We start from the raw sequence: 13,581 nt of genomic DNA on the forward strand, positions 1-13,581 counted from the left end.
TACTTAGACATTATTAAAATAAGCTGTTACGGTCCCCAAACAAAACAATAAACAATCAAGAACAGGAACCATAAGAGAGATGTAAGAGAGACCGCCACCAAAAAGCTACATTTAACAACCTTTATTAAACAAAACCATGGTAACTAAAGGAAAAGGGAGCCCCAAAATAAGCAAAACTAGGGAGTAGTCTCAAACCAGCCACGCAATGGGCTGTAGGATCTGGGCTGCTCCCCAAACAAAAAGAGGATCAAACCAAAGAACCAAAACTGAAAACTGGACTACCGGAGACTCCCAACTCAAAACAACCAAAAGGAACTGGTGGAGAGTTTGGCAGCGACCTCTGCCTTATGTCCATCCCAGCATGCCATTCCATCCAATCACAGCAGAGGAAATATAAGACATAATGACACACAGTCAATACTGGTAAGTTGAAACAGCTGACCATGGCACGTGCAACAGAAGCATCGCCTAAATCTTTGTTTTATTATTGCAAAGTGGCCTTTAAAGACAACTTCTATGCAGTTTAAAAGCGTCTTGGTATTAACTATTCGTATTAACTGGCAACTCAGCTATGAGGAGAGCAAAGTTCAAGTGAGGCAAGATGATGTGGAAGGCAAGTTATGTCTTCTTGCTGTAACAGCAAATGAGATTATTATTTATATTAAAAACATGGTGATTTCCCAGATTGGGGAAGATTGACGTCCTCAACCTGGAAAATTCTTGTGTTACAATGTAAGAACTATAAGCAGACAAAAATAAACAGTTAATGTAAAAATAGCTAAAGTTCAGAAATTAAATCACTTAAAGGCTAAAACAGTTTATTGTACAATAAAGTTAAACTGTGGATGTTGAGAGACGTGTGCCACGCTATGGGCATAACAAAAACGTAAGCAATTGAAAGACAGAACGTGCTGATGTTGCTCAGTTAGTTGACAACAAAGAGGTGAAAGGACATAAGATTATTCATCACTGTGAATTGTTCAGCGATACCCTCACATAAGATAGGTAAAAAGAGATGGAAACAATAACTCAGGGGTGTCCAAAGTCGGTCCCTGAGAGCTGATGTCCTGCAGGTTTTTGATGTATCTCTGTCCCAACACGCCTGGCCTACGTTAAATGGATCCAACAGCCAATGAAGTTGATATCGATATTGAGATTTATTTATTTCAGACAAAAAAACCCCACAATTTAATCAACAGGTTAATGAAGCAATGCTCATTTATTCCTGCCCCCCATTACAATCATAATCTTTTCTTCCTTGCAGTTATTAAATAAATCCCTTAAATTTCAGTTTTCAATTTAAAAAAAAAATAATTTAAAAAAATAGATATGGACATGTACACATACATACTCGTGTACACATCTGCATATATACATACACATGTATACACATACTGTATATACATGTGCGTATGCTGCACACTGACTGTCTAATTTGAGACAGGTGTGTTGTGCATATTTTTAGACCTGTTAGCTCCTGCTTTGTATTTTTCAATGTTTCTTATTTTTATATTTCACTTCCCATCTCAAATATAGAGTGAAGGTCTCTACTCTTGTAGACTTTTATGCAGCAAAGCTACTGACAATTCTAAGCGGTCAGAAATAACCTACATTAAGCAGGACTTTTTTATTTGTGCTGCAAGAGTTTTCACATTGGGAAGTTGGGACATTGCATTAAAACTTTAACACAGTTGTCGTCCATCGGGCTTTTATACCCCCATTTGACAGGAAATATGAGGGACTTCATCTGCTCTCTTGGTATGAAGTTTATGGGTTGTATCAGCCTATAAATCTGAACACAACCCATCAAGTGACTTGAAGGCTTGTAATTTTTCATTTCATTCATCAAATTATTTTAGGTCATGATGCCAGTGATAAAAACTGAGGGAAAAAATGATGAGGAAGTCATTATACTGCATTTTACTGCAAAAACAGTGCCAACAGACTTGCATAAATGTTTTCTCCCTTCCTGTTGCAACCTTACACGCAACCAGTAGCTTCATAAAAACGCATCTTATTTCAATGCTGCATTTACAGCGTTTTACTGTCAGTCAGAATCAGCCTCTTTTGTTTCACCCTTTTCTACCTTTCCTGCTCTACTTTACTGAATATGTAGACAGAGGGGAAGACCTTTGGAGAAAAGAGACAATTGACCTGATGATGGACTCTCTCGCTCTCTCTTCTTCCTACATGCTCTCCACACACCCTGTCTTTTACCTTTCCTGTCACTACCTTGCACATTTGACATAGTGTTACTGCACAATTATGTCTTAAAACCCACTAGAAATATGTGACAGTGGCGCTGCCCACTCATCTTTTACAATTTACTTCTATTTTAATGTGCATAACACATTTGGTTTTAGCTGTAATTTTCAAGCAGTTGCTGTTTAGACTTCAGTTAAAGTTTGACAATCACAACACAATGATAAAGTCTCTGTTTCCTTTTCTGAACTTCAACTAACGCAACTTGAGAGAGACTGACATGTTCAAAAACTCTTTTCAAAATGGCATATTTGACTTGAAATCTCATCAGGCATTATCAACTTTGGCTTAAAGTGAAACTGATGGGAACACAACATCTGAATGCTGATGCTAAGCTTTACTGAGAATGCTGTGGTTAAGGCTACAAATGTGTGTCAAATGATTTTTTTCTCCCTGAACAGAAACACATATTTATTAGCTATAAATCCTCACACTATAAATCACAGAAAAAGAGAGAAGATATTGTTAAATTTTAAAAACAGTAAAAACAGGCTTCCTTTTTAGGACACTTTCACATCAGCCTTTTTGGTTTGAGTCAGAGTTTGTTTGCTTGGAAAGTCTGCTTCATTTGGGGAAATGTGAATGCGCCAAATAAATTCTGATTCGCATCAAAGAAGCAGACTGTCTGCCTACAAACACAGGTCTCGGTCCGTTTCAAGCAGACCAAACACAGGAAGTGGACGACAAAAAAAGTCACTTTCTGCAGTTGCTGAAGTATTGCATCGTGGGTAACTACGTAGCGATCACGTTAACAGTCCTCTGCCTTGTCTTTTGTTCATACTGCGTCCATTGTTGCATTGTATTTCTACAGTATACTTGCATGAGACAAATAAAAATCCAAAACAGCGGTAGCCTGTGCTCTATGTCTAACTCGCATCAGTTTTCTTCTACATGCGGGTCTTGTTCTCTCTTCTGCTAAATAGCAGTGCAGTGCCACTTTTGGTGAGAATAAAGATATATTACTCTAATAGTTATGTTCGTTTGACCAAAGTGCAGCATGAACACGATTTTGGTCTACATGGATACACCCCCCTACAACTGAACCGAGTCCCCAATCAGACCGAGTCTACTGGACCATCCTGATGTCACATGTAACACAGATGGATCATGGACGAGCATCTCTCCTTTAGAGCTTTGTGAATGGGTTAATAGAGATTATGACTTGGCATAAGTATGCATTTCACATGCCCTTTGATTAGATGTACGAACAAAATATAGGGTTTGGTTTGGGAAAAAATGCTGTTGAAGTTTATAAGATGACTTAGGCTTGCCTGTATGATATTTTCAATCAAGTTTTGCACAAGACTGCGAAAGGCTGTTCATTTTGAAAATGTAACTCTGACTCAAAGCAGCGTGCCACATGATGGTAAGATCATTTTCATGCAGAAGATATAAAATTCACTTCATTCATTTGCTTTAAACACGCATCCAAAGCATTTGTTAAAAACTTGATCAGTTCTGAATAATATTTCTAGAAGTGAGACTTGAGATGGTGCATTTTTTGTGGCTAAAGAAACAAATGTTTACCTAAAATAAATACCTTTTCAGACTATTTTTACTATCCATGCAAGATTTCTTCTAAGAACACAACAAACAATGGAAAACAGAAGGCTTCCTGCGTTTTGCCAGATCATCTTGCTGGTTCCCTCTAGCCTCTCGTCTTCTCTTTTCTGCTTTCAGCCCAGTGTCTCCTCAGGGACCTTTCTCAGTGGGGATATAATTTTGGTCTGTCCCTCTCACTAGGTAGCACAACATGTTCCAGCTGTTGTCAGGCCTTGTCAAAAGCACATTCTGTAATAGGCTTAACACGGTGTCTGCTTTCTGCACTGCACAGATTGCTAATAAAGGTGCAATGTGTTCGCTGGGATTTTAGTACCACCAGCCAATTTGAGCTTATCTCTCACTTGTGAGCGAGCTAATATGTGCATTATTGTTTGTGTGTTTGTCAAAGATTGTATTTTGGCATGCATTTATGTTAGAATGATAATTTGTCTGGTGAATTTGCGCATTTGCGAAGAACCATGAGCTCAGGGGAAAGTATTTTGTGTGGGAGTGACAGAAAGCGAGGACGAGTGAAAGAGACTTCTCACCACGGAGGAGGCTTCCAAAGTGCCATCATGGTTATCCTGGTGGGCATCTGAGTTCTCCAGAAAGTGAGGGATAGATTGAGTGTAATAACAAGAGCCAGACTGCATGAAGGGAGGAGGAGATGGAGGGCAAACAGCTATCAGCTTGAACAGCCCAGTCAGTCTGTCGCAGTGGATTTTAAAGGCCAAAATCTCCCCAGACAAGTGGTTAGTTCCTCAGTTTTTCTTGCTCTCTGTGTGGCATGCATGAAATGTGAAGGGTTGTAGAAGAAGAAGAAGAAAAAAAACCCAACTCAATCACTCCTTCTTTCTCTCAGTTTACTTCATCCACAGTCACTCAGTGTGTATTCTGTTCAGGTACTCCAAAGACTACTGTTTAAATGTTACCACAACAGTCTTGATGTTGCTGGAGACACGGCTCAGCTTTTTTCTTTCCTTTTCTTTCTCTGATTCTTTTCTTCCTGTTTTTATTTTTCTCTGAAAGCTTTGGTTATTGCTTTTTCATTGTTTTTCTAAGACTGAATAGCCTGTCAGCCATGTCCTTCTGGTCATTTAGAAAGAGAGAGAAAAGGCTTGGTGGGTGATGCGTTACATGCCAGTGGAGCTCTTGATTGCCTCAGGGTTCATTGATGGGGAACAAATAGTTGGAGCTTCTTGAAGATCTTATGTGTATGGATGGTAGCAGGAGAGATGAGCTTGCGAGTGTTGAAGTTCAGTGAGCATTGAGGGGAGCATTGACCTTAAATCAAAGATTAAAGACCCTGGTGACCTCTAAGGAACTTTATATATGATATGAAGTGAATGTTTCTGACATGACCTGTTCTATGACATAGCAAACTTTTACCCATCTGTGAAGGCTGACTCATGTACACAACAAGCCTCTAGTTCTCCCTCCGCTTGTGACGGTAGCTGGTATTGAATGCTATGACAGAGTTTAGAGGATTATTTGGGTTTTATACATGGAGAAACAGATAATCTTCTTTGAATCTGACCTATTGGCTGCACTCTGCTGACTCTATAAGCATTATAACACCCAACATATGTTTTCACAGTTGCTGGACTCAATGTGGCCACATTCCCACTCCTGGTTTGGGGATCTAGAAGGTGGTCATTGTTAAGCAACATAAACAAAAACAAAACATGGAAGTTGTGTAAGCTGCATTGAACTAAAAAAGTGACATTGCATGTTTTGTTTGTTTTTTTTTTTTTAAAGAGCACAGTTTTAATTTATACCAGAAAAAAATAGCAGATAAAAAGATTGACAGTGGTATAGGCTTTTGCTGTTGGACGTCATGTTGGACAGAATTCTTTGCTGATATATTTCTCAAACTTTATATGTACATTATGGAGATTTTATGTGTTACTTAAAATCAGGTAGAGAAGCATAGATTGTAGCTTAGTCAAGTAAGAGTAGCATTTATTCAAAATAACACTAATAAAGAAGAGATAAACAGTTGTCATTCAAAAACTTACCGCACTCAGACTAAAAAAAGCATTTGGTGTACTGTGTAGATACAGTTTTGTAATCTGCTAAATATTATTTCCACCAAGGTGGAGGTCATATATTCAGTATCTATCTGTCCGTTTGGCAACATTACTCCAAAGTTTTGGACAGATATTAATGACATTTTCAATTCTAAATTCTAAAAAGGAATAAGGAACAAGTATTTAGATTTTGATATGGAGTGCTTCTGGTTTTTTCAATTTGATATATATATATATATATATATATATATATATATATATATATATATATATATATATATATATATATATATATATGTATATGTATATATATAAAAAAAAATTTCATTCATTTATTTATTTATACAATATCCTAACCGCTTAGTCCAATAAAGTGTCGTGGGAAAGTTGGAGCCTATTTTAGCAGTCTTTGGGTGAAAGGCAGGGTACACCCTGGACAGGTCGGCAGTCCATAGCCTACCGCATGGACTGGTGACCTGAGGGTCTAGAGGCATGAGAGATTCTTGCAGATTTTGTGCTGTAGCCATCTCTACTGTTGGTTCTTTCATGAAAAACCTAATGTGTTAGACAAAGCAGTCAGTCTCTGGTAACATTTCAGGCTCTCCTCCCAGTTCACGTGTGTGGTTCTCAACTGCTCTCCATTTTTTGTCACGTGTGTGTATGTGCAAGATTGGGCCTCAGGCTGCTGATTTGGGGGCAGTAATTGGCCATTAGGTGAGGGACAGGTGCAGCTGCCTCTGTTTGCAGCACTAACAAGACATTTCATCATGGTTAGCTTCAGCCTGGTGCTCTGATCATCTCCTGTTTTTGTCATAAGATCACACATGTATACACACAAATATACATGCAGACATAAAATATGCAGTTTCACACTTTGTCTGTCTCTACAGAGTCATGCATATAGAGATGGAAGATTGGAGAATTTGCATTTAAAATTTGTCAATATGTTGCCTGAATTTATATGAAAATATGCAGCAAGGGCTGTTTAGTGTACTGGGGGGAAAGAATTAAGTTTATTTTTACACACTGACCCCATTAAATGAGTTTGATCATCGAAATGTAATATAATAGTGTAATAGTATAATATAATTTGTATCTTTAACATACTTTATTTTAAGATATTATTCCTGTTTACATATTTCTTTTTAATTCATTTGCATAGTTTGATTTTTATGTAAGATTGCAGTTGACTTACCAACTGCTGTTGGCAAATGGTCTTGTTGTTTTATAGCACTTTTCCAGCCAACTTGACCATTCAAAGCATTTTACACTCCATATCACATTCACCCAGGTTGGTGTGTCTTGGCCAAATACACTGAGGCATGTAGTCAGAGGAAAATGTGGAAATGATGGTTGGAAGACGACTGCTCTTCATTCTGAGCTACTGGCGCCTTGTTAAAAAAATTATGACCTTTTTAAAACATGCATGGTTAAATTATAGTATGTGCACACACATACAAAAAGCTTCTTGTGGCTACTAACCAGAGGAAGGTGCATCCCAATATTTATTCTAGTTTGGTTTGTATCAGCAACCCAGCAACAGTCAATGTTATCATGTACTGATCAATAAGGTTTTATTGCAGTTGCTATTTGTGAAGGTCACCGTGGCATAAATGTAATTGAGACAAAGTAATGAAGTGAATTAGAAAAAGACTGCTTGGATGTACAACTAGTAGCTACGGCTGTAAAAGTCTAGTCAGACAGATACTAGTGTGTGTATGACACATACCCTGTGTGACTCTGTGGTCACCAAAAGTTACTTTTTGGTTTATGGATCAACATTAGACAGGTTATATGCCTCCCCTGAGTTTCCATTTCCAACTTCTTTTGCCATCAACCTCCTGCCTGCAGCCTCACACACAGACACACACACACACACACACACACATTTCCTGGCCATCTCCCAAGGCAGTCAAACAGATTACTACGGGCGTTAACCTCATCGATCTGCGCCAAATGGCCTCCAAATGCCAGGAATTACATTTCAGACTGGAGGAGAAGAAAATAAACTGCTGGAGAATTTCTCTCTGCTTTGCTTTAGAATTAAGTGCTTCTGTGCTTTCTTGATTGTGTAGTATCATCATATGTTCAGAATGTGTATTTATCTTTTATTACTATTTTTGTTGTTATTGAATGGTGATATTTGTCACTGTTTATTCATCCTTCAGAAATTATTGTAAAACACATAACCTCATATTTTGAGGACAATAAACTCATGGAAAAACAAAAAAGGGAGAAGAAATTTCATGTGGGTTCAAATAAATCATCATTGTGGAATCTAGACATCTGGAATCTAATCATTTAAACAGCAAGGCAAGTTTATTTGTAAATGCACATTTCCTGTACAAGATCATTCAAAGTGCTTTCCATAAATCATTAAATGTATTATAGATGAAAATACAGCATTAAGGAGGAGTAAAACGCAACAAAATCTCCATAAAATCATAAATTAAATTATAATAATCTAAAGTAATACAAGTTAAAAGATACAGTGCAGATTACATGAGAAAAGAAATGTTTTTAACCTAAAAGTTTCTACATTTGGTGAAAGTTTAATCCCCACTGGCAGTTTGTTCTGCTTGTTGGCAGCAGAACAGCTAAATGATGCTTCTCCGTGTTTAGTTTGGAATCTGGTCTGGACTAGTTGACCCGAGTCTTTGGATCTAACAGCTTGGCTAGGTTTAGAGTTTCACATCACAGATGTATTAAATGGTTCTGGGATTAGTAAACCATCAGTAAGACTTTAAAATCGGTTCTGTGACTGATTGGAAGCCAGTGGAAAGATTTTAAAATTAGTGTGAAGTGTTCAGATCTCTTCATCCTCGTTAAAGTTTAAAGGTTTGTCATAGATTTGGGTTTTATACATTCAATTTTCGATCCTGATGGACTTAATGCGGTGTTCAGCATCAGATCTGGTGAATCTAACTTATTAAAAACTTCTCATTTGAGAAGTAAGAAAGGCCGGTTTAGAAAATTGTTATTGGTTCCCTTCTTCAATTATCACCTTCACTAACTGCATTTCTGTTTACCATTGATGTCCCACTATATTCCATTACTTTTCTGTGCTCTGTCCCACGTCGTCCATCCAACCTTTGCTGCACCTCTGTTGCTGAATAGGTATTGATTAATATTGGAGTGGTTGTGCTACCTAACGAGAGGCTAAATATAACCATCTCTACAAGGGTCCTGCTGCGGCATCCTCCCTCATCTACCGCTTAGAGTGTGAATACTCACACCGTTGGCATGACAACACACTGGTCAAGGCTTTATGAGCAGTTACAACAGATTGTGGGCTCGTGTGCATGTGTGTCTCTCAACAGTAACAGAGGATGAATGAAGGTGAGAGGAACAAAATGATCAGCTCATGAAGTGAATACTTATGATTCAGGATTCTTCACAAAGTAATGTATTTTGGACACAAAAGCTCTCTATTTTTGGACTGGATGAAGAAAGCAGAGTGGGAAGCTAAAAAAACCACATATATATGTACCTGGTTGTGTTGAGGGTCCTCAGCCTCTATTCATGTGCTCCTTGCTTAAGCAAGCTTAAAGAAGCTAAGGATGATTCCTAACTATGTTTTTATATTTAGGCTACTACATAATAAATTGGGAGTCTACAGGATTGAGGATACAGCCTTTTAACAGCATGGGATTAATGGTTGTGCAGCACAGATGGGATTTTTTTTCTCTCATTTTTGTTTTCCTTGCAGTACAAATTTAGAAAAATCCATAGATCATATTAAAAGTAGCTCATTAAATGGAAATGAAATTGTATTTTACAAAAATAAAAAATCTCAGTGATGTGCCTCTTCTCAACGGCTAATTCTGCATCCATCTTGCATCCAACATGGACTGTGAGCTCCTACCTGCCAGTAAAACGGAGTCTTATCTTAACACTGGTCTTATCTTGCTCTTTCTCCTTCTCATTTTCTTATCCTCTTTTCCTTTTCCTGTGTTTCTTTGCTGAATCAGCCATGGCGCACATTAAAAACGGCCGATGTTGATATCCTTGCTAGCGTGTAACACAGTGGGTAAAGGTAAACTCAGGTACATGACACACCGTCCAGGAAGAAGAAAGGGTTGCTTTTCAGCCTTGTGCAGCTCCAGAAACATTCATAATAGATGTGACTGTGCCATGAAACAAGTCAATGAGGCAGTTTTAAGGTCGGAAAGTTACATAGTACATCTGTGATATGACCTGTAAAGCTATCTTTGTAAGTGAAAAGAATATTTGCTACTTCTAGTGTGCACAAGAAACAAACTTTTTCTTTCTTTAATGTCCCCTTAAATCCTGTATCACAGCTCAAAGCTTTGGCTTATCTTTTTTACAACAATGTTTGTCTTTTGTTTCGTTGGTAGCAAGTTTTAACTTGAATCATTTGTGTGGGCACACACAAAAAAGGCAAAGTGCTCTTGGACATTTCTGTTGGCAGCGTCTGCACATATTCTAGTTCTTTTAAAAAACAACAAAACATTTTATTCATTACATAGCATCATATTTTTAGAGTTTTAGATCCCTTTTAGTCCCCATTATCTGCCATTCCCTATTTAAGTATAATGCAAAACTATTTAGTCTTTGTCAGTGTGTGTCAAGGTTTATTGAATTAAAAATATGAGAACATTTAATTAAAATCACTGTCCCGTGTTCTCACACTCATGCTTGCTTCTTCATAACAGCTGTTGTTGCTGCAGATAGTTTTGCTGCAGAGGGAGTGAGGGCTATAACAATCAACCACCTACAACATATTGTTACTCTGCGTGTTAAATCAGCTTAAACCTACTATATCACCAAGTCTATTGTGTTCACTTTGACAAGTTTAGTTGCCCACACTTATTTTTTTGTTGCATGGTAACCATTGAGTCACAATCCTAGCATACCAGCCCACCTTGTTCTGCCAGTCGGAGAGAATGAGCGATAAGTGTGCACTAATAGCATATTTGCTTTAATGACCTACTGTTTCATTCAGCTGTGTGGCCAGGATAAGGAATACCAACTGTGTCTAATCACATCTTCTCCCTTTCATTTTACCTGAGGCATATCTGCAATCAAGGCTATTTTTGACAGTGTTATAGCATAGATTGCTCTCTCCTGGCATCTGCAGGGAAAAAAAGGCCAAATACTGGTCCACGTTTTAACTAAAAGATCTTTAAGGTGCTCACAATGAATCGAGTTAAATCAGTGTGCATGATTAAATCTGACAGTAAAATGGTTTGTATAATGCAGAAACACAGCTTATCGGCTCTTAATGACTTGCGAGGAATGAGAAGTTGTGGATGTCCTTGATTTTAACTTAGTAACTAATTGAAGGACTCCAAGACTATCATCCTCCTCTTAAAAATGAGAGCAACGACAGACGACTGCAAGAGTCTTCAGTGCAAGTTTAAGCTTGTGTCAATCCTGCAGCCATTGCACCTGCCAGTGCACTTAATAAAGTTGCTAACAGATCACAACATGTAGCCCATTTTTTTTTTCTTTTTGGAAATCTCATTCCTCTACATTCAATTTTCAGTTTTTCAATCTATGTTGAGGAGGGTGCTCTGTTGTTCAGTGAGAAATCTCATTCAGCTGCTGGCTGATGGCTAACAAGGTCAAATGACTCTCCAGTTGAGAAGTACTGTGTCAGAAGGCACAGGCACAAACACACACACACACACACACACACACACACACACACCACCTGCCATTCAGTTAGTCTATATATCAGCTGTGCACAGGAACATCCTGAATTGAGTGGCAATAACAGAAAACTGAGTGGGGAAGTGTTTACCGCTGGAATATCATTACAAGCTTTGGAAATCAGGGAATCGCAACAAAGCCAGTTAGCCAGCTCATGTAGCAATCAATAATAACCAACACAGATTTTTTCCTTTCTTTCTTGTTTCTTTTTCCTGTCGTTTCACACATTCTTTCTCCGGTTGCTATAGTGATGTGAAATGGCTGCATTCTGCAGCACTTGATCAGAGCGTAGGATCGCTTTTTTGCAGCCAATGAACTGCATTGTTTTACATTATGTTTTGAAAATGCACACACGCACACACACACACAAAACTGCAATCCTATGCACCCCAGTGCTTCCACAAAGTTAGAAATGCCATTTTGTTTTGAATGAAAAACAAGCAAGCGGTAAGCTGACACCAGAGTATGCTAATTTTACAGTTCATTCATCACAGTACACTGAAGTTCAATGAATACAGCAGCCTCTTTTACACACATTGTATCGACTGATTTTTAAAGCAGAAGGTTTCTGATTTCAGATTGTCTGATTACGATAAGATTAACAAAACATTCGGGAGGGGTGTCCAAAGTTGGTCCTGGAGGGCCGACAGGCTTTCCTCCTACACACCTGGCTCACATTAAACTGGTCCAACAGCTGATGTAGTTCTGCACAATGACTAATTAATTTGAGTCAAGTGTGTTGGAGCAGGGATACATGAAAAACCTGCAGGATTGTTGCCTTTGAGGATGGAACTGAACACTCCTGGATTGGGGTGACATATAGCCTCCATTGACCTCACTCAAACTTAATTTTCCTGTTACAAAACCTAATTAAAAATTCTCTTCTCGTTGTCTCTTTTCTCCCCTTTTTTCCCCCCTCAATCTATCCGTTTCTACAGTGTGACAATGCCAAAGGACTGAGGGCCTTCTTTGATGCGATATGCTACGGTCCCAAACACCTGATGATCTTCGGTGGAGTCTGCCCCTCTGTAACATCCATCATTGCAGAGTCCTTGGAGGGCTGGAATCTGGTCCAGGTAGGGGTTTTATTGTATATGTCATCATGCTTTTATATATTAAAGCCAGTCATGTAAATGACATGCAATCTACTGTGTGAGTGTTATGCAAGGGGCTACATGCTGTCTATGTGTTTCTCAAAATGCAGTCAGACAATCCAGGTTTGCATCTTAACTGAGTTGTGAAAAATTCTTGTTCCTTAGTTTTGCTGTATGCAGCTAGGTCTTGGGTTAAAAATATGGTCCCAACTCACAGGCAAATCCTTCATTAACCTTGCCATTGTGAGTGACCAATTCAGTTCAGCGTTTATCCACAGAATCCCAGTCCATATTACAATCAAATAAAAAGTTAAAATGATTTAAAACCCATTGTAAAATGATGAAAAATCCTTTGTTTAAAATGTGAGCTGGAAGTCCCTGGATAGAAAAGGTTTGATACGTGGAAGGATGCAAGTTAATTTGAACAAAAGGTATTTTATTTAGTTTTTTTTATTCCTATTATTAAATGCTTTTTCCTACATATTACTCTCATATTTGAGAATATGCAAACTAATCAAAAGTCTAACCGCTCAGGTCAGCGGGAGCTAATTATCTACATTCATATGTGGCCATTCAATTATTCTTGTTGCTAAAAGGCATTGGCTGCTGTTAATTTAGTAAATTCTCATGATTTCTCACTATGGAAATTATACTCTTCTAATTCTTACATTTGGTAAACTTTTGACCCCTGAAGTCACAGTGTCTTTGACTCCATTTTGTAAGTATCAGAGAGAGGAAATGCCTCATTCCAAATAATAAATTTCATTTGCTACAAACCCAGTGCAGGTTATCAGGCAGAGATAAGAAAAAAGGGAAGCTTGTGCTTCAGAGAGAGCATAATTCAAGAGGCTGCGTTTTGAACTGAATGTCACTTACCGTGTCATATTTCTTCTGCTTGCAGTTGCTGTGATTTTGCTGCCTTTAATTTTCCCTTTTGCTTGATATCTTGTTCGGGTCACTTAAGGCTGAAAGATCAG

The 13,581-nt window shown here is 38.2% G+C and overlaps 1 protein-coding gene across 1 annotated transcript in view; it reads left to right on the forward strand.

Annotated features, from left to right (window-relative positions):
• The window catches only part of gabbr2 (gamma-aminobutyric acid (GABA) B receptor, 2), a gene marked incomplete at both ends in the record, with an annotated part of 193,450 nt that overhangs the window by 35,312 nt on the left and 144,557 nt on the right, over positions 1-13,581 (forward strand). The window contains one exon of the mRNA XM_079259213.1: positions 12,449-12,586. Within this exon, the coding sequence (XP_079115339.1) occupies positions 12,449-12,586 (138 nt within the window). The remainder of the gene's footprint in view (positions 1-12,448; positions 12,587-13,581) is intronic.

Source organism: Telmatherina bonti, assembly GCF_933228915.1.
Source record: "Telmatherina bonti genome assembly, chromosome: 19".
Classification (NCBI taxonomy): domain Eukaryota; kingdom Metazoa; phylum Chordata; class Actinopteri; order Atheriniformes; family Telmatherinidae; genus Telmatherina; species Telmatherina bonti.